Genomic DNA, 26,585 nt, shown 5'->3' with positions numbered 1-26,585 from the left:
ATTTTAGGCAAATACCTAGGTGTTGATGGTTGATAAACCCATGTCAGGGTTGTACTGTTTCATACTTTATATGGGACTCACATGCTTGAATACTCCTTCATTTAACACCCCCCCCCAAAAAAAAAACCCTTTAAGTGTTAGAGGGGAGACCTATGCTAGAATATTTCTCCCTGATGTTCTATTTTTGTGTGGATGAACATTCAATAATGTGATTCTGCTTAGTCCTACCTACTGGATAGCTCAGCCACGGTTGCAGGCTTGATCCCTGTAAGGGACAGCTGCATATTCCTGCATTGCAGGATTAGATGATCCTCAACTTCCTTTCCAACTCTATTATTCTATGTCTGCCAACTAAAATAAAATATTGGGGGTGAGGGTGGCTTGTAAGCCCTGGCCCAAATAATTGCTCACAAGACACAGTGCACACACATGCCCATCAACTTGGGGAGGGGGGCAGCCCCCTCAAATATTCTATGGGAGGGGGGACGGGACAAAGGAATTTAGGACCCTAGGAGTTGGCTGCTATGCTGCCAATCCCTATAGCCCAAGGTGGTGATAGCCCAGACACAGGTTTACCTCTTCAATGAGAATCATTAAAACAATGGGATGCAGGCTTCCGCTAACTAAATTTGAAAAGTCATTGTTCAAGTTTCTAACTATTACTAGCCTAAGCTGCAGTTATATATGTAATTGCTAACTCAGACTGTGGGCTGCTAGGCCACTCAGTGTATGCCATGTATAACTGATGGAAGGTTTTTGCTCTTATGTAATAAAAATATTGTTTTATTTACTTTTATGTTTTGATACTAGAATTTGGGGCTTTTGAAACACTTTATTGCTTTGCTAGATGTTGCCTGTCACCTTGGAAGGCGATAGGCACAGACATGCATGGGTGGCAGTTAGGGTCCTCTTTCCAATGCTTATAAGTGAAAAATTAATAGTTGGAGTTTTTTTAAAAAGGGGGGGGGGATAGGTAAAGGTGCAGTAAAGTGTTGTTTTCAAATCTGGAGCAAATGTACAAAGGAATAATGAAAAATAACCTGGGGATCGGTGATTAGAGCCCCTACCTACATTGTCTACGTTTCCATCCTCATTAAGGGTAGAGAGCCCTAGGCCTGGGCCCCAAATACAGTCCTCCAGGCCCCTCTATCTTCACTGACAGCTATAGCTTCCAATCCAGGTCAGAATCTTGCCCAACACTCTCCAATAACGGTAACTGAAAAAAGCAATACTTTAACTGTGGCTAACAAAGAGTTATTCCCCTCATAAGTGACTACCGTGACTTCAAATTGCATTCACTTATGTGGGGGGAAATGCAAGAAGGTTATGGCTGTTTTGGTTTCCCAGTGCAAGTGAATGGGAGAAACACAATTTGAATTCAGGTCTGAATCGATCTGGATCAAATTGGTGTCCATTCTGAACTACTGAATCAGGTCCTGCATCAGATGAGAGGGGGTATTTGCAGAGGGAATAAAATACAAATAAAGTACTGATGGTAACAGTTGCCATTCTCTCTCACACAAAGTTGTATAAATAATACAAACATTCTGGCATTGTTAAGCCAATTAACACACATAGTGTGATAAAATTAAATTTTGCTGATTCAGTCCGCAAGTGAGAACCTCTTGATGAATTGTAATTCAGCAGTTTCACATTGTAGTTTTGCTTTGAAATTCCTTTGTTCCAGTGTGGAACTATTTGTTCCAGAGCGTTCTGAAAGGTTGAAATGTTCTCCCACTGTTTTTATTAATATTGCTTTTGCTGATATTAGATTTGTTTCTGTTTGTTATTTAGTGTAGCAACTGGTCTATTTCTCCTATGTTGAACACAGGAGGGCATTGTTGACAGGTATATAGAGTTATATAGAGATATAGATATACATATTTCACATTGGAAGATGAGCTGATGCTGTGTATGACATGATTCAGACCTGTAATAGTGTTGTCAGTGTAGACAAAGGGACAGAGTTGGCATCTGGGTATGCTGCAGGGTCTGGTTCCTGTATTCGTACCTCTGTTATGTGGCCTGTTGCTCACAAATTAAATGAAGAACTGTGTTTGAATGTCTATATTCTGTTTCAAAGGAATGCATGATCAAACAATGCATTCAGGTCAAGCCTGTGTTCTGCTGACATTTAGAAGTGACACACTTGCTTTTTCACTTGGTGAAATTGTATGAAGAATCAACACATAGTGGGGTGGGAAAGAGCAAAATCATTCAGCTTCCATATATTAATTTATTATGTACACATAAAGCTGGGACGGGAAATCTGTGGTCCTCCAGATGCTCCTAAACTACAGCTCCCATCATCCCTGACCATTGGCCATGCTGGCTGGGACTAGCTGAATTCCAATACCTGCAGAGTCAAAGGTTTCCCATCCCTGACAAAGGGCTTGCATGCATTCAAGTTGTATCTGCATAGACACAACTGGAACCTGAATAGTGGGGGCCCCAGTCATGAAGAAAGCCTATAAGCATCCAAGTGTTCATTTATGTTCTGTGCACACAAGGTCAATGGACTTGTGGAGATTGGAGCAGGGACTCTCCTCTGTTTTCCTTTCCATTGTGTGTGCAATTTAACTATTGAATACCTAAAATGCATTCCAAATGTCGTTTGTGAATTCTTCACAGCACTCTTATAATATGATTCCATTTGGATGTGCTGGGTATCAAACCAGCCATATATTTACTTTCCATCGTATAGCCACTCGATTAGGATCTGCCTGTATTTCTCCCTCACATTTAATGACAGTGATTTAACCTGCAGTATGTCTTTATTCCAGATCCGAGCAGATGGGCCTCCTCATGGTGGCATTCAGTATGAAATGGTGCCAGTTTTCAAGGACGGGAGTCATATCCTTCGTGACATGGCCTTCTCCACAGATCATAATTACCTCTATGTCATGTCAGAAAGACAGGTAAGCCTTGCTCTTTAAAACCACAGTAGGCTTTAAGCTTAGCTCCTCTGCAATGGGAAAGCCTTGCATGTTCCAAAGGACTCTTAACATTTGCTTCAGGTATGGATAGTGCCAAAGGTAGCTTTATTTTTATCTGAGTCTGGCCAGAGACAACTGTCAGTGCACCAGGGGAGGAGGAGTTTTCCTTCTCATCAGCACACTATTGTCTCTAAGAAATGGAAATTGGACAGTGCCACTATGAATGAAATATGGTTCGGGGATTTGGACTTCATTCTGCTATCAAATCCCATCCCTAGCAGAAGCCACTTCCATTCATTCCTCTCCTTGTGTTTGGCAGTAGGCTACTTTTACATAGAATTGCCCTTTGTTGTTTTATTCTTCTAGATTTCAAGGTTGTGTTTGTGTGTGCAAGAGGCTATGAAATCATAATATTGTGATTGGAGATAAAATGTGCGGCAGGTGGATAGTGTTCAAGTATGTGCAGGATACAGTTTTGTTACATGTGTCTTCTGTCCAGCCATATCCTGACCTTCCCCTCTTTAGTGTTAGGAAATATAGCAGTGGCAAGGATTCTGGATGGCACTTCTGAGTGTTGTTAGTGTAACATACAAACCATGTTTAGATTGAAAGTGTTTTGAGACTTTGGTACTTTTTATTTAGAAATGTAGGAATTCAAATACCGTCCCATGAACAACTGATCAGCTTTACAATAAGTTTGAATGATTCTGTGATCCACCTCTAAACCTTTAAGAACTCATTGGCCTTGTCCTTTAAAAGGTCTAGATATAACCAATAAATTCAATCTTTTGCTTTAAATTTCACCCACACAATGCAGTTATACACCTGGTTTTAAAGGGACACGGGTGGCACTGTGGTCTAACCCACTGAGCCTCTTGGGCTTGCCAATCGTAAGGTCAGCAGTTCAAAACCGAACGACAGGGTGAGCTCCCGTTGCTTTGTCCCAGCTCCTGCCAACCTAGCAGCTTGAAAGCATACCTGCATGAGTAGATAAATAGGTACTGCTATGGGAGAAAGGTAAACAATGTTTCTGTGCGCTTTGGCATATGTCAAGGTGTTCTGTGCACCATTTATTCATGCTGGCCACATGACCCGGAAAAAGCTGTCTGCAGACAAATACCGGCTCCCTTGGCCTGAAAGCGGAGATAAGCACTGCACCCCATAGTTGAATTTGACTGGACTTAACCATCCAGGGGTCCTTTACCTTTAACTTACCTATACCTGGAATTAGAGCAATCCATACCCCAATTCCCCACTGATATGGCTTTGTGGGGCAGTGGGGCCACCACTGCATCCACAGCCCTGATGTTCATCATGGCTGCATCCAACAGCGATCCAGCCAATGTGCCTGCCACCCAGCAGCATGGTAGGCAAGTAGATGGAGGAGGTTGGCACAAGGAGAGCTGGGTTGAAGGACACCTCTGCTCCTTCCAAACCCACCTTCAGCCCAATGTAAGGAGGGTTTGGATTGCTCATTTAGTGCTACATCTGTGCTATCTTGGGATGGGCTGATGAGGGAAAGAAATTGTCTCCGAGTAGTTGCAAACAGGTTCTGTGATGGGGCTCAGATCTTATCCATTCACTACTCACTAGGTTGTTCTATAATTTTTCAATTCAGTCTGATAGGTTCAGTCTAAGACTTCACCCAAACTGGAAATAGTCACCATTTGATTGAAGACCGTGGCAACATGTGCATGAATTCTACTGGAACTAGACTGTATCAATAGATGCAATCTAGATAGAAGGTTTCTTCTTAGTTTGATACCACTGTTGTCTTCATGGGTTTTTCTCTTTCTTATGATTAGGCACAATTTATCTGTGTTGTCCTCCATGAAGTGTCGCTTATAATTTTCTCTACTTCATGGTGATCCCTCTGCAGTGAATTCACAATGTACATATCTCACTTGCCCCAGGCTGTTTTGTCAGTAGTTCTCATTTATCACATTTACCCTACAGCCATTGGGTGGTGATCCACACAACACTTCAGCTGGTGAGCATACACTTAAAACAGCACAATTCCACTTGGATGGTATTTAATGTGAGCATGCAATTTTAGGAAATTGATGGTTTGCTCTAAACTTTCTTGATGTTCAGAACTCATTTTACTTGAGAGGAAAGAGGAGAGTGACAAACTCCCTCCCTCTAAACCAAATTTTAAACAGTGAGCTGGTAGCTGAGTCACTGCTTCCCAGGTTGTGTCAGCTGTTCGATTCCCTGATATTTACTGTCTTCATGGTCCTTGCTCTGAACCTGTTTATGAGTGTGATAAACTGTGCTTCTGAAAAAAGGAACCAGATTGTACCCCGCAACACCAAAATGATTATGATGGAAATTTATTGCCTTTGCAGTCCACTAGAGTCTGTTGCTTAAGGGAGCCAACACCATGTAAATAATCCAGAACCTCGACTGTAACAGATCAACTGCATTCCACTCCTGTCGGGGATGAGAAAATGCAAGAGGTCCCAGCCATGAAGCCCTGCTCTTGGGTTCACTGATTCAGTTAAGCATTTTAGTGGCTATCATTCATGGCTCTGTAATGGTGAATAATTTGTCTAGTGCTGTGTGTATGGCAGTAGATGAGGGTATCATCTCAAGGAGTCTGGTTTGTGCTACATTTTTATTTGTAGAATTTAATTCTTTGGAAATGGATTTTCAGAAGGCAGTACAAGGGACTTGATTTTCCAGTTTTTTTATTTTCTATATTAGCTCATATTGAACAAAAAAAGACTCATAGGGTTGTATTCAATGTAGTTCTACTCAAAGTAGACCTCTTGGACCATATTCAAGTAACCAATAATCCATAGCTAGCAGTAGGTTGGCATTTATGCATCATAAAAAGGCAGAGAAGAACAGGCATGGACTGGCAGGGCTCCAAAAAGTGTGGGGTGGAGGCAGGGGGCCAGGAGTGTAACCCAGGAGTGTGAGCTAATGATTTATGGGACTCGGTGCTGCCTGCATGGCAGGAGCCAAGTCAGGGAGAGGAGGAAGAGTCAGGGCAGTTTGAGATGGAAGAAGGTGTGCAGGATGTCACAGAGGAAGAAGAAACTATTCAGACAAGGGAAAGGCCAGTCGACTCTTTACTTTCTCCCACCCCGCTGTCTCCTAGGACCAGGAGGGGCTTGAAAAGGGAAGAGCAGCAACAACTTCCATGCAGGCAAAGTCTCAGGTTGCAGTCATGCAACCCCTCAGAACAGGGTATATAAGCTGGAGGAGGGGAGGGGGCCCACTGTTGCTGCAACCTGTGGACAGCTGCCTAGAGGTTAGAAAATGTCTGTGTGTGTATATATATTTGGAGCACCGTGGGAGCTGCTTCTCTTGTCATTAAAGAGTTAACTATCAACTTCTTTAGCAGGGGCAGCAGTCTGTGACAGGAACACAGAACTACATTAGATTTGCATGTGTACAGATGTAAATTTGGAAATTATTATTATAATTTAAATAGAAACACGTTGCATCTCTGCATTGTGGGGAAGACTGTGGCCAGGTGATCTGCACTGCCCAGGTGCTGACTCTTGATGTGCAACATGCCCTCTCACCTTATGGTTCTTTATCTGTAAACAAGACATGGACTGAACAACCCTTCAAATGAGACGACTGTCCTCTGACAGGCCTGCAAACAGAAGACTGTCCTCTGAAAAGTCAGACACATGGCCATCAGAGATGATAATCCTGCTGTGTGATTATTAAGTGAAAAGAGTTAGCCACCCCTGCCTTGGAGCTATAAACACAGAGTACAGTGTACCCCAGACAGCTTCGTGAATCATCATCTTCTTAGAACTCGTATTACAGATGGTTGTGCTCTAAGCCGTTTACTGACATCTTTCTTGCTTCTCCCCCCTTCTTGTTTGTTTAACATCCAGCTGTAGGAAGAGTTCAATGAATCACAAAAGCTAGCTCAGCACTTCATGACCTTTAGTTGCTCCTAATAAATGTATTATGATACTGCATCTTAGATTTTTCCCCCTCCTTTTTCTAATGGATCAACATGACTTCTTCTATTCTATTTTTTGTCAAAGCAGCAAATGGAGGTGGGCCCAGCTGTGAGGTGCAAGAGTTGTGCTTCCTCAACTATAATGTCCCATTGTAAATTTAAATTGGCTGGTCATTTTTGCAAGGATGCCTTATCTCTAGCTTGGCAGGAATAATTCAAAGAAACTGAACCACACACGAAGTTTCCCAATAGAGATGGAGCAGGGATGTCTTCAACTCATCTGTTATGGGGTGAGAGGGCCTAAATATTCATCAGAGCTGCTAATTCTCTTAATTGTGAATTGGGGAGAGTTACTAAATAATGAAAAATACCTAAAGTGCAATTCCATTAAGAACTGTGTTTTACTCAATGGTGAAGTGTTTTACATGTCTCCTTTGTTGTTAACCTGTTCGTGATCGTTTCTGTACCACTGTTCCCAGTTAAGAGAAGAGACTCTTCTCACAGAGATCTTAAGGAAGTGAAACATTTTTTGTGCAGAGTGCTTTTTAATGACTAGCAGGGAAAAAACATAGGTTATTTCATTGGGGACAAAAATAGAGGAAAGTTTAAAAAAAGACCACCAAATTCAATCTGCAAAAGCAGCTGGAATCAAATATGAAATTTTGAAGAGACTTTGAAACTTCACTTGAGTCTGCAAAAAGAGAAGCAAAGAAAGCTGAATAAAGTTCTTCTGCCTTCACAAGTTTTGTCAGAGAGATATCCTGGTACTTCACTGGCTTTGAAGTTCTGTCGATGCAGTGATGTATGGGAGAAAAGTGTGGTCCATGTCTTTTTTCCCTATGATTTCTATTCTGCCATTTGCAATCAAAGACCCTCCTTCTGTTTTTGGCCTATTCACCATATTAAGTTATTTATTAGCAGATTACATTCCTTGACTTTCTTTGGTGGTATTCATGTGTGTATCCGCTAAACTAGTAGAGCAGACTAGGAATCAGTTATTTTCTTAGGAGTAACTTTTCCTAAGAAACAAGAAGCTTTTCTCTTAGGTATTAAAGGTCCAGAGATCCTGAAGGACCAGATTAAACTATTTATGTATGCGACCACGGCTGCACAGATTCTGTTAGCCCAGAAATGGAAAGATGCTACAACTCTGACCAAGGAAGAGTGGCAGATAAAATTGATGAACTATGCTGAGATTGCAAAACTTACAGGAAGAGTTAGAAACCAGGAAGAGGTGGACTTTAATAACGAATGGGGAAAGTTTACAATCTGAAAAACTATTGTAAACAATTACATACATTGGTAGGATTGACAGAAAACTTGTAGCAAAAATTTGAACTATGGAATGATAAAGGATTTATGAGAATAAAGTTATGAAAGAGATGCAGAGGGGAAAATAATTATATTAAGATCCACAATGGGGGGGAGTGAAGTCAAAGGGGATTTTATGTTTATGTTTTCATTTTGCTTGTATATGTAAAATAGAAAATTCAAAAAAAGGAATCAGCTGGTGAAATTGATGGTTTGACCTTTATTCTCTGGGAAACTGCTCTTAAGCAGTTATCATAGGTTGCTGATGTCACCATATATCTTTTTATCTCTATTATTCTCCTTTTGTACAGCATTTGGAACTGAATCTGTAATGTTTTCAGCTTTGGTCTATTGAACGTAATATCTGTCTGTCAATAATTTGTCACATCTGTTTAACAGATATCCTATTTCTAGGCTAATAGCCCTGAATAAGAGAAATTGCTCTTGTTGCTTTTAACTCACAAGCTTAACACAACTGCTCTGTACCCTTGTGATCTGATCTTATGGGCCACTTTGCATGCTATGAGACAGAAATGCTCTTTTCCTCATTGAGCATTGCAATATGTGGAGGAGAGAGGAGTGTCTGAAAATACCTGGGAGATTCAGTTGGCCCAAGTTCCTGAGCTCTCGGTGTATTTGCAAACAAATGCATCTTTCTTTGCAGATCTTTCTCACTTGGTGCCATTGTCTTTGCTTGACGTGAGCAGTGAGCAAACCTCTCCAACTGTTAAGAGATAATACTAAATCAATCATATGAAGAGAAACAGTTTTAGCTTGAAATGTGTCAGGATAAGCCATGTGCTCTATCTGTCAACCAAGCACAGTTCCCAAAATTTTGTCAAGCGCTGGCATTACAATGACTGGCGCCTAGGATAAGACAATGTAGTTGCAGCAAGGTGCAGCGAGGCAAATAGGACAGGGTTGATTCCAGAGGCTGGGGTCACAGGCTAAACTTCCACTGCACCCTTTTATTTTCTCCCACATGAGTGCATCTCATTGCATTCTACAGGGACAAGGAGTACAGCATGACTCTCATCACATTATGGTAATTGTGTGAGGGGCAACGCCTGAAGAGTGCTATGGAACAGTATTTTCTGCACATGTGGTCACTATACATATCCCTAGGAATCCTGCACAGGTTTGGAGGGCTACATGAAAAAATGGAGTACCATTTTATATCTGTGCTATTTTGAAAGTTGTTTCACAGCATCCATACTTAAAATAATGCGCTATAAATTGTCTCTGACAGAGAAGCAAAGCTGTTTGTGCTTCTGCATATGTGGAATAGCAGCAGGTGATTCTGCAACTCAGGATGAAGATCGCTGACACAGGGTGATATGCTGTGTCAGTGAAGCTAGAAATTGCAGCGACTGTTGTAGGCAAAACTGAGGCCCACTGGCACATCTGCACTGAGAGAATTTGTGAGGAGCCATTTTTAGCTTGCTTCTCAGCATGAGCTGCCTTGCGTTTCTCAAAAACATCCAAATTCAATTAGCATGTTTTTATGTGTGTGCTTTCTAAAGAAAATACAGCGCTGAATCCTGGGTCCTTGCTGCTATTTCTGCTAGTGATTTATTTTTATTTTTATTTTTTGCTTGCTTCTGCAGAAATTAATGAACCCTGAGGATACACAATCGGGCATGTTGCACCTGGAGTTGCACTCAGTGATTACACAACAGTTTGAGGGGTTAAAGAGAAAACAACAGCAGAACACTTGTAAATGTCCAGGGATTGCCACCAGCCCGCATAGTGGAGGCAGATTGATCCTGCTGTGGTCCCCAACCTCCATACTGGGAAGCAAATCCCACTGATATTAAGTGGACTTCCTTCTGAGTATACTAGTGCTGTACCAAAATCTGCCTCTGGTTTTTTGGAGGTTTTTGTCCACTGTGAAAGAGGCTTAAACTTTTCTGCCCCATTCTTAGGACTCTTGAGGATTTCTCTGGCGACTGTGGGCAACCATGTATTAATACTAGTTCTGCTGTGGTTTAATGCCTCACCACCACCACCTTTAGAGTTTTTGTGATGGATCACTGATCTGTCATTTGAACAACTACTTTCTATGCACACAGTTCCTCTTCTGTATACCTTACCCTTAACCCTCCTTTCCACATAAAGCCTCTTGACATCACTTCTTCCTTTGAGTATGGCTTGTTCACACTGCACGACAGCTCTTTTCCATTGCTTGAGTAGCTCAAAGAGGCTGTGCTGTAAACTTGGGACCTTGTTGTTCCCAAATCCTGCCTAATGCTTTATTTAGGAAACATAGGTTGTTCTCCTTCCTTGGCTTCACCTGTGGAAATAATTCTTGAAAGAGAGAGAGAGAGAATAAGTGAACAATAGAGCACCTGAAATGATTTCTCATGGCTTATGTGACATTTTTACACTGGCTTGATGTAGTTCAGAGACCCTTATGCAGAATATTATGAACAGAGCTGCACTCACGCCTGTCACTCGGCGGGAGGTGGGAGAAGATTAATGCCATGCCCTAAAGATTCTCCTCACGTTGCAGGGAGAAGGGCAAGACAGTCAAAGCAGAGGGAAGGCTGGGCCCCTGCCTGTATAAATGATAGGCCTTCTTACACCAAGCCTAGGGGAGGCAGGTGAACTCTGTATGGAAGAGGTGGGAACATTGACTCTTGAAGGTTATTTGAATTAAAAGGGTGGAGGGGTGTACTTCTTTTAACTGCAGCCAGAGAAGAGCCACAGAAAGGTTACATACATAGTTCAGTTCAAGGAAACCTTATTGCCATGAAAAAACTTTACATAAATTGCCAAGGTTTGTGAAAGCGATAGATCCCCTCAGGCCAATCCCAGGAAGTTTTCATTGGACCAGGTAATTAGCATTTGCTATGGGGGAGTCATTCCAAGAAGTTGTGAAAGGGAAGACATGAGGGAATAGATGGGTTTTCTGCTCATTACCCAATACCAAAGTTTGGTATGCAATTTATTCCAGTACAGCTGGAGGGTATCTCTTTACCCTCCTGAGTGAAGCTAGGCATACTAATCTACATCTACATAGTATTGCCACTTCATCCGGGGGGGGGGGGGGGGGAGCTGCCTCCTCACCAAGCCTGCTGTTGTGTCTGTAATTTGCACATGTGAATTCATTTAAATTTAGGCAAATTTAAAATCGGCAATTGCCGAACACCACTGCTCAACTAAGATCACCCAAACACTGCAAGATTACAGAGCCAAAAAAATGAGGCTATTTTAAGGTTGACCTGATCAGAGTTAAGAAAATGGGGTGGGGGGTTACTCAAGCTAGCATGGAGAAAATATATTGCCCTTGCAATGCATAATAGTACTAAGGAGAAATGTAAGCATTGTATCCGTTTCTGTCCGTTTAAAGTTTCATAATTGCAGGCAATTATGAGATGTGTCATTAATTGTTTTAATTGCTATAAGGGCTGAAGATTAAGAGTGCAAGGTGATATTTCCCACTATCAACAGAGCAGTGCTTTTTGGATCCCTTCCAGTCGGGATTCAGGCCTCATCATGGGACTGAAACTGCCTTGGTCGCACTGGTTGATGATCTCCGGCGGGCTAGGGACAAAGGTGAGAGCTGTTTCCTAGTTCTGCTGGATCTCTCAGCGGCGTTTGATACCATCGACCATAGCATCCTTCTGGACCGTCTTGAGGGGCTGGGAGCTGGGGGCACTGTCATACAGTGGTTCCGCTCCTTCCTCCTGGGCCGTGTTCAGAAAGTGGTGGTGGGGGATGAGTGTTCAGACCCCTGGGCTCTCACTTGTGGGGTGCCTCAGGGTTCTGTCCTCTCCCCAATGCTTTTCAACATTTACATGCAGCCGCTGGGAGAGATCATCAGGAGGTTTGGGCTGGGTGTTCATCAGTATGCCGATGATACCCAGCTCTACCTCTCTTTTAAATCAGAACCAGTGAAGGCGGTGAAGGTCCTGCATGAGTGTCTGGAGGCGGTTGGAGGATGGATGGCGGCTAACAGATTGAGATTGAATCCTGACAAAACAGAAGTACTGTTTTTGGGGGACAGGAGGCGGGCAGGTGTGGAGGATTCCCTGGTCCTGAATGGGGTAACTGTGCCCCTGAAGGACCAGGTGCGCAGCCTGGGAGTCATTTTGGACTCACAGCTGTCCATGGAGGCACAGGTTAAATCTGTGTCCAGGGCAGCTGTTTACCAGCTCCATCTGGTACGTAGGCTGAGACCCTATCTGCCTGCGGACTGTCTCGCCAGAGTGGTGCATGCTCTGGTTATCTCCCGCTTGGACTACTGCAATGCACTCTACGTGGGGCTACCTTTGAAGGTGACTCGGAAACTACAATTAATCCAGAATGCGGCAGCTAGACTGGTGACTGGGGGCGGCCGCCGAGACCATATAACACCGGTCTTGAAAGACCTGCATTGGCTCCCAGTACGTTTCCGAGCACAATTCAAAGTGTTGCTGCTGACCTTTAAAGCCCTAAACGGCCTCGGTCCAGTATACCTGAAGGAGCGTCTCCACCCCCATCATTCTGCCCGGACGCTGAGGTCCAGCGCCGAGGGCCTTCTGGCGGTTCCCTCATTGCGAGAAGCAAAGCTACAAGGAACCAGGCAGAGGGCCTTCTCGGTAGTGGCGCCCGCCCTGTGGAACGCCCTTCCAGCAGATGTCAAAGCGATAAACAACTACCTAACATTCAGAAGACATCTTAAGGCAGCCCTGTTCAGGGAAGTTTTTAACATGTGATTTTACTGTATTTTTGGTTTTTATGGAAGCCGCCCAGAGTGGCTGGGGAGGCCCAGCCAGATGGGCGGGGTATAAATAATAAATTATTATTATTATTATTATTATTATTATTATTATTATTATTATTATTTCAGAAACTTCCATTAATTTCAGTTAGAGATATAAATTTCTGGAAATTTTGAAGCCATTGTGAATTCCCCAGACACCCTTTTCTTAAAGGACATTTTGAGAAAATTTTAATATATGCAGTACATTATTTCTTATTAAACCTGAACTTATTTCACTCCATTTACAACATAAAGGGGACTCATTTGCAGCTTAATAAGAATACAAAATTTTGCTATATGGTTGGAACAGGGAACAGGATATGGCTGTGGACAATTAGAGAAATTATCTGGAAGTTTGCTTAGAAATAATACCCTCTTCGTATAGTGGCTCTTACTTCCCAACAAACACAAATACGATGGCAGCCTTGAAAGTATAAATGGCTGCAGTCCTAGGGGCCTTTTTCAGCCTGAGGACCAGAACTTCTTATGAGCTACACACTGGTGGCAAAAAGTGGGTGAAGTAGTGGATGCAATTCATACCTATGTATAGTGGGCTACATTCCAGTAGTTACACGCATCAGAGGTTTCTACATGCCTACAACCATCTCTTTATCCAGACAAGCAAGATGCATTATCACAGTGCAAGGAGACATTCCAGCTGGTTGAGGAGGACATGGAACAGGACCAAGAAGAGATTTGGGCTGGGGGAAGACAGAAGAGGCTTAGAGGGCTACATGTGGACCCTAGCCTGAGGTTCCCCACTCCTCTTATGTGCACTTACCTGGGGGTCCCATTGAACCCAAAGCAGACATGCATTGGATTGTACCTTTGTACCAAGATAGCCACTGGAAGTGAGAGGTGTGAAGATTAACCGCAAGGGTCAATAAGACATCAGATTCAGGATACTTGCTGCTAGAATCTCCAAAATCACTGGAAGAGGGCAAGCAGCAATTTACAAAAAATGAAGGCCCTGTATGCTCATCTCATGAAGATGGCAGCCTCTTGAATCTTGATTTGAGTGTGGCATAAATCTACAGTATAGATAGGAGCTATAATTTTCTGTAGCTTCTTCATTTTGTTTTGGGGCAGAACAAACCTCAGTGGGGCTGAGGGGTTGCAGACCCACTGCTGCATCTCAAGCCTGCCTGGCTTACGCCAGGCAGAGTGGAAGACAGGGAGGTGGTAGTTTTGTATTCAATTTAGATTGGAGGGGTGTGTGGAGGATCAGGGTCCTTGGAGGATTTTGAGGATTTGGATCTTGTGGATCCAAAACTACTGGCATATTGCCCTGCATCAGACCTTTCAGAGCTTTCTGCCCACCTGGGCATAGACCATGGCATAGCAGATCACCATCACAAACTCCTCTCTGCAGAGGCTAATGGAGACGTACCTACAGACCATGCATAACTAAATATATTGCTGGCCCAGTTAGCTTTTAGTGCTGGGATACTTGTAGAAATAAATTTGTATTTTTATTTTGTATTACTGTTGTACAGTGGATGTTTTTCATCATTAAAGCTGTGTTGTACGTACTTTGCTCAGGAAGTCAGCCAATAAATATTTTGAATAATAAAAGCATGTGACGTACGACTGTATTATAAAACCTTGTATTAAAACAGATTCCAGTGAGTCCTCCCACCATGTCCCCCCCCCATTCCAATATTTTTCATCAGAAAAGATGGAATCAAGACACACTTGTGTGTGTAGTAAAGACGGTAAATGGGTTTTAAAAGCAATCCAAATCCCCAGAAATCCTCCAAAAACAATCTAAACTTTCCTTGCTAGTTTTTCTATTTTGGGAACGCTTGCGAATATGTTTGTGTAGCATTCATCGTTTTGTCTATCAGTAAATTTCAATTGTTATCAAGGGATCTGTTTCAGTGATGTGTGCAGGAATGTGGGAATTGACATTTACTAATAAAAATAAAATCCTGCCAACTCTATACAGAAAAGCTCCATAGGAATGCGAGTTCCAAGAGCCTGTAATTAGAACTTGCACCTGGTGCCCTGTCACAAAGTCTCACAGCAACTTACATTGATGTTGACTTCATAGTCTTGTTGCTGTTTTGAAAAGTAAGAAAGAAAAGTTCTGGGAAAGACAAAGGCGTTTTTGGACTCTGTTACATTAATGCTGGGAGGGTTGGTTTCTTCTTGAATGATGTGAACACCTACAATTCTGGCTATGTTTGTCAGCAAGACCATTCCAATAATTGGCAGGGCTGCAAAGAGATTAAAAGTGTGTTCCCAAAATTTGGAAATATTTAAAGATACAGGGGAAACACTATACATTTGCATAGGAGTGCTTCAGTCTCAATCTGAAAATATAGCAAATAAATGTTGTTTTTTTCTTTACTAGGACTGTTACTCACTTCAATAATAAATCTTGGTTCATTTCAAATGAGTTTTAGTCAATTAACTGGTGGATTATCTGATTGAATATGTTTATGAATAAAAAGAATTATAAAGATAAAAGTGTGATAAAAGGACCTTTCCGGCTCACTATATCATCTGCAGAGTCCAAGATATTATTTTACCCTTACATTGTTTGCAGTCTTGCTGCTAGTATTCAGAGATTCACTCCCTCTGCTTATGGAAGTTCCATTTAGCTGTTGTTACTAATAGTCATTTATACTTCCTCCGGTTTAATCCAGCAGATCCAAGTAGGCTGAACTAATGTCAAGTAGGTGGCTTGGTGGCTCTGTCCCATCAGACCTGCCACTACTGTAAATGTTGGTTGATTATTGTATTTTATTTACTGCATGGTCCAAAAGCATCCTGATACTAAACTGCAAACCAACAACTGAATTTCAGTGCCTCTCTGGGCCCAGATTTTCTCCCACAACACACACACAATCCTTTTTCTTTCCCTTCAAGGCAAATAATGCTTTTCCTTGGAGCTTATTTCTTGCAACACTTTTATTAAACACAACACAAAATGCTTAATCAATTAATCGGTTCAGTTAATTGACTAATGTTGCTGCTCCATTCTTCAGGGATTTCTGAAAATACAGTATGTGTTGTGCATTTTCAAGATTTAGTGCTAGTCTGAGGATGAATGTACAGTACTCAGGGCAAGTTGTCGTCAGTATCTCCCAGAACACTAGTTGTTAAATTTTATTTTCTTGAGCACTACTGCTCCAGTTTGCTTATTCTTGGCAGACCACATTTCTTCCTTTATGGCCTCCATGTGAGAAGCCACTTGAAAGACCTGAATTAAAATCCAACTTCCCCTGCCCTCCAGTGGAAGTCTGCCAGACACCTGAGCTAAAGGGAGAGGACAATCATTGCTATCTTGCTAGTGGATGCTATTATATTTGTGCAAGATCCATTGAGCTACAATTGCCTTGTGTGTGCATCTTGTAGATGTGCCCATGAGTGCTCATATGACCAGAAGTGGAGCCTATTGCTTTCTGCTGCCTGTGTGGAGTTAGAGCCCTACTGTGTGACTTGGCCTTGACTCTGCATGATGTACCATACCACCTACCTCCAATTTCTAAATTGCTTTAACTCATCTTTTTCTGAAATTTGGACAGCTTGTACCTCTTACCTAGGAAATGCTCCAGACCATATTTCCTAGGACAAATGTTATTAATTTTATTTTTGGCCCACTGCTACGCTACTGTTCCACACCACACTATCAGAATTTCTTGTAAAGAAAGCTGTTGTCATATGCGTATCTATTTTTTGTCACCTCTCAAAGCACCCTTTGCTGGTTGTGAAGTAATTGCCTAGCAAATGTTTTAGTGTCGGGAGCCACAGAGGCACAGGAGCCTCTGGAAGTAAATTGTAATGAAACTCTGTGCCCTAAAATGTGTAAGTCCCATGAAAACAGCTTTGTGTTTGAGCTGGATTTTCTGGCTGGTGAGTCCGGCATGGGGGTGGGGTGGGGGGGTTGGACAAGGAGTAAATGCTAGATGCCCAGACGATTTACAAGCATTTAGGATTGGGTTGAGGGCGAAGAAAAGTAAAGAAGGGCCATCAATTGATCAGGAAGGCCATAAATGTTCCTAGTGTCCTGAAAAGAAGTGAGATAAACCAGCAGAAATGCATAAGGATGGAAAGAGCTGGGAAATAAAATGAGGAGGGTAAAACTCAAACCATTTTAAATTTGAAGTTAAACTGCTTTTCCAGATGGTTTTCTATACATGATCATGAATATAGTTGCTGCACTGAAACCAGGGAGCTCTGTTGTTGTTAAGTTAATCAAATATATTTTGCTCAATGTTTACACCCATTCCGGTGAGATATCTCTTCTGATAATGATTATGCTGGATGGGTGGAATACATAAGGTTGAGATTGATTGCAGTTGGAACAGGCTTTAAAAAAGTAACGGTTTGGCTTACGTATTGAGAGCTGAAGCTATAGGCTCTCTCATCTTAATGGAATTCAAGGCATACTTAAAAAAAATGAAATACCTATACCTTTTCCAATCTTGCCAAGTTCTGTGTTAAGGCAAGATGTTAAGGCACTTACCGGTCATGTACACACAGTTCAGAATTTAAATAAATCTGCACTTTGTGTAGACGTGCAAAAGGAAGAAAAGAAAGAATTGTAATTGGGTCAGAAACCTGCATTTACAAATGTTTCCCCTTGAGTGGAAATTAAAATGAATATTTTCAGATTCTGAGCATACCCACCTGAAGCATTTAAATAGAGTTTTGAATAGAATTAATGGATCCCTTAAAAGTAGCAGTCCATCTCACCCCTGCCTAACCCTGCCCATCCACCCCCACCCCAGTAAGCAGCAGCACCAGTGTTGGGAGGCTAGTGCCATGGCACCACTCCACTCTGCTACTGTTCACACAAATGTAGAAGAGGCCAAAGCAGATATCCAGGAAGATATCACGAAGTCTTCTGACTTATACCAGCTGGACTATAACTCCCATAATTCCTGGCCACTGGCTATTCTGGCTGCAGTTGATGAGAGCTGGTGTTTTGCAACATCTGGAGGGTCATAGATTCCCCATAACACTAGTTTATAAGAAATTAAACTACAGGAAATTAAGCTTAAGGAAAGTCTATGATAGGAGTGGCTTGAGAACTGCATTAGCCCAATAAAAAGCTTTGGGGCAGTAGTGGACCTGGTTTCCTAGTGTGATGAGGATGCTATGCAGTCACTCCTGCTCTTTAGAAGGGACCCAGTCCTCTAAGAAGGTCTTTCCAGCTTCATGGAAGACACTGGGTTCATTTAAAAAAGAAAAAAAGCTGTACCCAGTGTGCATAGTAGGCCCAAGTGCGAACAAGATGGATCCCCCTAGGAAGCACAGAGGACAGATCTTACTGTGTGAGCGGATCCACTCAAGAGCAGTCCTGACTCTTGTCAAATCCTACTTTCATGTCACCTCATGATCAAGTGTATCGAAGAGGACTAAAAAATCGAATAGGCTTAGCAAGATATAATTTCCGCTGTCAGTTTCAAGATACAGATCAGTGACTACAAGGATACTGCTGCTGCCTTATAGGGATGAAAACTGGGCTGGTATGGCTTCTTGTTGAGGAAGTCCTTGGTTAGAGAGGGATTGGCAAAGAAGGATGCTCCTGTTGGTTCATTACTGCCCTTTCCCCTCTCATTATGGCATTCGACTTTTAGATTAAACTTCCAGGTTCTCTTTTTCCTGTAATCACTCAGACGTAATAGAGAAATCTGGCTAAAATTAGTCTGAGGTCATTTAAGAGAAGCTACCTGACAAGCAAGACGTTTTAATTACTTTTAATTGATCTAAAAAAAGAGCATAAGCAGGTGGGATAACATACTGCTTCATTTTTCTCTGCTAGCAGATAATTTGTCCGATTTTAAGAGCGCTAGCACTTGTCCTTGCCTAAGTCAATCTTAGGACATTTCTGAATTGTCACTCAATTTGCACACGCGTGCACACAATCACAATATCCCATGGACATTATTGTCTGTTCAACAGGGGCCATTCAGCAAAGTATTACTGTAAGCTCTGCGTCTGTCTTTCAAACCACATGGCTATGTGTTTGTCTGTGTTTAATATTATCACATAATTTGCAGACTACACGTGATTGAGGGGATGAGAGGTTAAAGCTGGTTTTCTCCTTTTGAATGAGGAAAATCCAACATGAATTTATTATAGCAGAAATTACTGTTAATGTCTTTGCTCTGAGTGCACTGGCTTTTCAGAAAGTGCAATGCTTTATGCAGCATTTCAGTCTCTCTTTTTAATGTTGTTTAGAATTACTCACTTTTAATTCCCCGCTTAATCCTTTCCCACCTGTCTATCTGAGCCCCAAGGTTCCCAGCATGAACTTGCCTTGATGTTCATTTCCTTTCCCATTTTTATCACATTCCTGTTGTTTAATTGTCCGATCAGCAGTCACCATGCTGAAATGTTTCTAGCTTTCTCATAAGGGAAGCATAGTTTCTACCAATGCCAATGCAGAAGTAATGGCGAAATGGCTTTGGCTTTTCTCAATGGAGAATACTTAAAATCCATGTTTTTTTCCCTACAACCACTTGAGTCACATCCACACCATACATTTAAAGCACATAGCTTTCCCCAAAGAATCATGGGAACAGTAGTTTGATATGAGTGCTGGAAATTGTAGCTCTCTGGTGGGTAAACTGCAGTTCCCTTGATTCTTTGGCAAAAACCATGTGCTTTAAATGTGCTTTAAATGTATAGTATGGATGCATGTCTGAGATTTGGTATACTGTGACTGCTTTGATTTGCTTAATTCTCCCCTTTTCTCTGGCAAAATGAGAACAAGGCACTTTAATGCAACCTCATACATTTAACTTACAGCTGCTGTTGTCATTCTTCTAAGAACCAAGTCAAACCCTAACAGCAGCAGTTCCACATGTTTAAACACAAAACTACTCTGAAAAGACAGTTGGGTGCCCACTTTTATTTGTTTATAATTTGAAGTATTTTTACCCTGCTGCTTGGCTGCAAAGGGCTCTCAGAGCAGCTTACAAGATAAATAAGAAGACAGTTTCATGCCCTCAGGTAGACAAAATACACAAAACAAAAGGAAAAGCCATTTGAAAGGGAGGTGCAAACTCAGGACCACAGATCCCCTTACAAAGTTTACTTAACAACTAGCTGGAAAGGAAATCTTCAAGGAGAGGAGCTAAAGATGTCTGGTCTCTCAGCAGATCCAATGGAGAAGCGCTGCTTCCCCTCTTTCCCTCTGCTATAGGCTGGTGAAATGGCAAATGTCAGGTGACAGTTGATGTGGGAAGCAGATGGTGCTGACCAGCAACTGAGAAGATGGCAACACTGCTTCCCTTCCCTCCCTGTGCTGTAACCTGACAGAACTGGCTGCTGCCTGGTAACAGCTGATGGAGGAAAAAGCTTGATGGAGCTGGCAAAGTGGGTGGGTGAATAATTTGTAACTCTTTACACTTCTGTGGCTTACATCCCCTCTCCCTAGATGCATTTCTTCCAGCCAGGACCATGTCTATTGTCTGTTCTGGTTCAGGGAAAAAGAAATTAGGATGAGAGGTTGTGGAGTGCTAATAGCAGCAAGTAGGATGAGGGTTCTATATTAGCATACAGGACTTACATTTTTTAAAGAAGGGTCTTTTTTTCCTTGACAGCTTTCTTCTTCTATTTGAATTTAATTTATTTACCTATTTAATGTGTTTATAGGGACGCGGGATCCCATAGGGATCGTATGGTCGACGGTTCAAATCCCCGCGGCGGGGTGAGCTCCCGTCGTTCGATCCCAGCTCCTGCCCACCTAGCAGTTCGAAAGCACCCTTAAGTGCAAGTAGATAAATAGGTACCACTTTATAGCGGGAAGGTAAACGGCGTTTCCGTGTTCTGCGCTGGTGCAGGCTCGCCAGAGCAGTTTAGTCACGCTGGCCACGTGACCCGGAAGTGTCTCCGGACAGCGCTGGCCCCCGGCCTCTTAAGCGAGATGGGCGCGCAACCCCAGAGTCGGACATGACTGGCCCGTACAGGCAGGGGTACCTTTACCTTTTACCTGTTTATATTCCATCTTTCCTGCAAGAGAAGTGTAGGGCTCAATTCCTTTTCCTGTGATCCTCACAACAATTCTGTGAGGTAGGTTAGGCTGAGAGCCGGTGACAAGTTCAAAGTCACCCAGTAAGCTTCATGGCTGAGTGGGGATGTGAACCCTAATCTCCCAGGCCCTAGTCCAACACTCGGACCATGACACCACTTAAATGGTGGTGTGCTTGTGATGTATGGGAGGGGGGCAGGAAACAACAGTAGTATTGCTCTGTTTATTCTTATTTTTGAAATTGAACATTTTAAAACTTTAGTTACACATTCCATGGTAAACTGAATAAATAGCAGCCTTGTTAAGTTTAAGGGTGTGGCTTGACCAAAATGACCTGGTGGGCCAAATGTGGAGGCCTAGAGGACATAGTTCCCCACTGGGATATATGAAAACACACAGTGACTAGCAGCTGCTAGTTTAGAAAGTGATAAACAGATCCATTTTTACTGTCACTCTCCCTCCCTTTTCATAAGAATAAGAATAACAAGGTAGGAAACTATATTCTCAAGTCAGGTAATTACTTAAAGGACAAAGCTGAAATGTCCCATTGCCCAATTCAAAAAGTGCTCAACTATGAAATTTAAAAGCAAACCTCAGACTCCTTGTTCTCTCTCTATCAGGACTTCCTTTCCTATTCCTTTTCAGTACTGTACTGTTAGAGGCTTTTCAGTAAATGAGTTTGGCGGCTAGTCAGCCGGTGAGGAAGGGGAATTGTTCACGCTGGGCGCTAACAGAAAAGAAACATAACTCACAATATGGAGAAGGGAGCTTTGAAATTGCACAAATTATTCCATTTTATATTTTAATTAGTTTGAATTAGCAATGGGAATAGATGCATAAAATGATCCAGTGAAGGGTGAAATGGGAAAAGGGATACGGTATAGTGTATCACTTTATTATTATGAAGTTTGCAGGGAGTGAATGTAAGAGGCACACAGACCCTCTCCTGGTTGCTGAGACTCATTAAGCTGATCCATGAAGACTCAGCAGGGATGCATGGAAAGTTGTCATATGCAGAACCACCTGCACGTTGATGGAAACCAAAGGATCGCCTCTGGCCTGGACGTTCTTTCCTTCACTACTGAGAGGAGGGCATTTCCTTTACATACTGCTAATACATGTTGCTATTACTGGCTTTCCCCCAAAATGCCATTCTAGATGCTGTGAAAGTCCCAAATGCCATGTAAAACACTAGCATTCGGTGTAGAAATAGTGAGATGAGATCAAGCAGATGGAGAAAAAAACATAATTTTTTTAAAAAAGCAGTCACTTTGCTCTCTGTATATCTGTTAATGATTTCAATTCCAAAGGACAAAGGACATGTAAAGATTTAGTGGCTACTAGAAAAGACACTTTATGCACCAACTACTGGTGCTGAAGAAACTGAAATTGACCAATTCTATGAAGACTTACAAGACCTTATAGAAATGACACCAAAGAAGGATGTTCTGCTCATAATAGGGGATTGGAATGCTAAAGTAGGGAATCAAGAGATAAAAGGAACAACTGGCAAGTTTGGCCTTGGAGTTCAAAACGAAGCAGGGCAAAGGCTAATAGAGTTCTGTCAAGAGAACAAGCTGGTCATCACAAACACGCTTTTCCAACAACACAAGAGACGACTCTACACATGGACATCACCAGATGGGCAGCATCGAAATCAGATTGATTATATTCTCTGCAGCCAAAGATGGAGAAGCTCTATACAGTCAGCAAAAACAAGACCTGGAGCTGACTGTGGCTCAGATCATCAGCTTCTTATAGCAAAATTCAAGCTTAAACTGAAGAAAGTAGGAAAAACCACTGGGCCGGTAAGATACAATCTAAGTCAAATCCCTTATGAATACACAGTGGAAGTGAGGAACAGGTTTCAGGATTTAGATTTGGTGGACAGAGTGCCTGAAGAACTATGGATGGAGACTCGTAACATTATACAAGAGGCAGCAACTAAAACCATCCCAATGAAAAGGAAATGCAAGAATGCAAAGTGGCTGTCCAACGAGGCCTTACAAATAGCGGGGGAGAGAAGGCAAGCAAAATGCGAGGGAGATAGTGAAAGATACAGGAAATTGAATGCAGATTTCCAAAAAATAGCAAGGAGAGACAAGAAGGCCTTCTTAAACGAGCAATGCAAAGAAATAGAGGAAAACAATAGAATGGGAAGAACCAGAGATCTGTTCAAGAAAATTGGAGATATGAAAGGAACATTTTGTACAAAGATTTCCATAATAAAAGACAAAAGTGGAAAGGACCTAACAGAAGCAGAAGGCATCAAGAAGAGGTGGCAAGAATACACAGAGGAACTATACCAGAAAGAAATTGATGTCTCGTATACCCCAGGTAGTGTGGTTGCTGACCTTGAGCCAGACATCCTGGAAAGTGAAGTCAAATGGGCCTTAGAAAGCATTGCTAATAACAAGGCCAGTGGAAGTGATGATATTCCAGCTGAATTATTTAAAATTTTAAAAGATGATGCTGTTAAGGTGCTACACTCAATATGCCAGCAAATTTGGAAAACTCAGCAGTGGCCAGAAGATTGGAGAAGATCAGTCTACATCCCAATCCCAAAGAAGGGAAGTGCCAAAGAATGCTCCAACTACCGCACAATTGCACTTATTTCACACGCTAGCAAGGTTATGCTTAAAATTCTACAAGGCAGGCTTAAGCAGTATGTGGACCGAGAACTCCCAGAAGTGCAAGCTGGATTTAGAAGAGGCAGAGGAACCAGAGACCAAATTGCAAACATGCGCTGGATTATGGAGAAAGCTAGAGAGTTCCAGAAAGACATCTACTTCTGCTTCATTGACTATGCAAAAGCCTTTGACTGTGTGGACCACAGCAAACTATGGCAAGTTCTTAAAGAAATGGGAGTGCCTGATCACCTCATCTGTCTCCTGAGAAATCTCTATGTGGGACAAGAAGCTACAGTTAGAACTGGATATGGAACAACTGATTGGTTCAAAATTGGGAAAGGAGTACGACAAGGCTGTATATTGTCCCCCTGCTTATTTAACTTATATGCAGAATTCATCATGCGAAAGGCTGGGCTGGATGAATCCCAAGCCGGAATTAAGATCGCCGGAAGAAATATCAACAACCTCAGATATGCAGATGACACAACCTTGATGGCAGAAAGTGAGGAGGAATTAAAGAACCTTTTAATGAGGGTGAAAGAGGAGAGCGCAAAATATGGTCTGAAGCTCAACATCAAAAAAACGAAGATCATGGCCACTGGTCCCATCACCTCCTGGCAAATAGAAGGGGAAGAAATGGAGGCAGTGAGAGATTTTATTTTCTTGGGCTCCATGATCACTGCAGATGGTGACAGCAGTCACGAAATTAAAAGACGCCTGCTCCTTGGGAGAAAGGCGATGGCAAATCTAGACAACATCTTAAAAAGTAGAGACATCACCTTACCAACAAAGGTCCGTATAGTTAAAGCCATGGTTTTCCCAGTAGTGATGTATGGAAGTGAGAGCTGGACCATAAAGAAGGCTGATCGCCGAAGAATTGATGCTTTTGAATTATGGTGCTGGAGGAAACTCTTGAGAGTCCCATGGACTGCAAGAAGATCAAACGCATCCATTCTTAAGGAAATCAGACCTGAGTGCTCACTGGAAGGACAGATCGTGAAGTTGAGGCTCCAATACTTTGGCCACCTCATGAGAAGAGAAGACTCCCTGGAAAAGACCCTGATGTTGGGAAAGATGGAGGGCACAAGGAGAAGGGGACGACAGAGGATGAGATGGTTGGATAGTGTTCTCGAAGCTACAAACATGAGCCTGACCAAACTGCGGGAGGCGGTGGAAGACAGGAGTGCCTGGCGTGCTCTGGTCCATGGGGTCACGAAGAGTCGGACACGACTAAACGACTAAACAACAACAACAAGAAAAGACACTTCAAATTGCATCCTTGAGAAGATTTTGAAATACTTTCAGATTTCATGTTTTAGGTAAAAACATCTTCTTGAAGTAGATTGAGGTCGGTCATCACATCTTATCTGAGATTAATTTTACACCATTACTGTAATTGTCATATGTATGCATACATTTTTGAAAGACAGTGTGGTCTTACTATCTCTATCTTTCAAAGGGAGAGAAGAGTACGGTAGTACCTTGGGTTACAGACGCTTCAGGTTACATACGCTTCAGGTTACAGACTCTGCTAACCCTGAAGTAGTACCTCGGGTTAAGAACTTTACTTCAGGATGAGAACAGAAATCGTGCGGCGGTGGCACGGCGGCAGCAAGAGGCCCCCTTAGCTAAAGTGGTACCTCAGGATAAGAACAGTTTCAGGTGAAGAACGGACCTCTGGAACGAATTAAGTTCTTAACCCAAGGTACCACTGTAAATGACTGTGCATAATGATGAGCCAGACTTTTTGGTTTATTGTAACTGATGCATGCTGGCTGATCACTCTCACTTTGCTCCTCATATGGCTCAAGCATAATAAACAAACCTGGAAACCTTGGCTTCCCGTTACAACCAAACCAGGGATCATGGTTTGATGCTGCCTAAAAGGATAACTGGCCAACCTTCAAATGCAATCTAATCCCCTGGACAACCACAATCAGGCTTAATAGAGCGGCATATCCACTGACACATTCACAGCCCCACTGCTGCCAGGCCAGTATGGCAATGAGTCCTAGATTGAACCCTGTGCCACCATGTGATGGCAACAAGTTTGGCTCAGCATCCCACTCTGCCCCTTACCCACCCCAGCCTGTTTCAGTAGTTTCTTTTGACTCCTTTCAGCAGGGATACTGCTGACAATTGCACTCGCCGCTTGGGCAAATGCATTGCGGGCACTGCTTGCCAGTGGTACTCTGCTGCTGGTGGAGGCCAGGGGATTGGATTGCTCTGCCTGCTGTAGTCTATTTTTTGGAAGCCACAAACCACAATCCCTGTTCATAACAGAAAGTCAAGTTGTTTATCCCACAGAAGAGCAAACTGGGACCTACAATGTATTGGGCAGCATGCAGCAGCACTCTTCTCATCCCTAAACCACGATCAGTCAAAAACTTTGGCTTATCGTTACATTTGAATGCAGCTACTGAGTGACTTGACCAAAACTATTTGGGGAGTTGGTGGCAGAGAAAAGATTTATGCCTGCAGCTCAGTCTTATTTCTTTTATACCAAGCCAGCTATTGTTTTGGGAAGTCTTCTGAATTGAGGCTACAAAACTTATGCAGCTAAAACCTGGGTTAGCAGTCGAGATCTATGTTCCCTCCAAAGCGGGGGGGGGGGGAGAGAGAGTTTGCTTATATAAAGAGTCACTCTGGACCGTACCCCACAGAGCTCCCGACATTCTTCAGGAGGCACTTGATAACTTTGGCATCTCCTGGCGACGTTGCTGAGGAAAAGCAGCTCCATTAATAATCTTCTATTTATTTTAGCAATCCAGGAATGTGCCAGGCAGACTAAACATTCTGGCTTCCCCTCTACCTCAAAGCTCATAGGAGTAAGGAAGTGAGGAGGGCAGGATGCCAGCATCAACAGTGCCCACTGCTAAGCCTGCAACTTTAAATCTGCCAAGTTGCTAGTGTCCCTGCTGAGAGTGGAATGTAGTGTTCATCAGAAGGTGTCTGATAGGACAAGAATAGTAGCACCGTGAGAATCTTGCTGGGCCTTAGGCACACAATTTTAGATTTCAGATTCAGTTGGGAAGGGAGG

At 42.6% G+C, this 26,585-nt stretch overlaps 1 protein-coding gene across 4 annotated transcripts in view; it reads left to right on the top strand.

Moving 5' to 3' along the window:
• The window catches only part of PLXNA2 (plexin A2), a 398,388-nt gene that overhangs the window by 155,813 nt on the left and 215,990 nt on the right, over positions 1 to 26,585 (top strand). For 3 of the 4 annotated variants that reach the window (XR_013392973.1, XM_028734447.2, XM_028734448.2), the window contains exon 4: positions 2,784 to 2,918. Coding sequence is in view for 3 of the 4 variants with exons in the window: in XM_028734447.2 (XP_028590280.2) it covers positions 2,784 to 2,918 (135 nt within the window). In the remaining variant the exon portion in view is untranslated. Of the gene's footprint in view, positions 1 to 2,783; positions 2,919 to 9,785; positions 11,197 to 26,585 lie in introns of those variants that run through there. The other variant, XM_028734450.2, reaches the window with a different exon arrangement.

Source organism: Podarcis muralis, chromosome 5 (assembly GCF_964188315.1).
Source record: "Podarcis muralis chromosome 5, rPodMur119.hap1.1, whole genome shotgun sequence".
Classification (NCBI taxonomy): domain Eukaryota; kingdom Metazoa; phylum Chordata; class Lepidosauria; order Squamata; family Lacertidae; genus Podarcis; species Podarcis muralis.
This window is presented reverse-complemented; position numbering and strand designations above follow the sequence as displayed.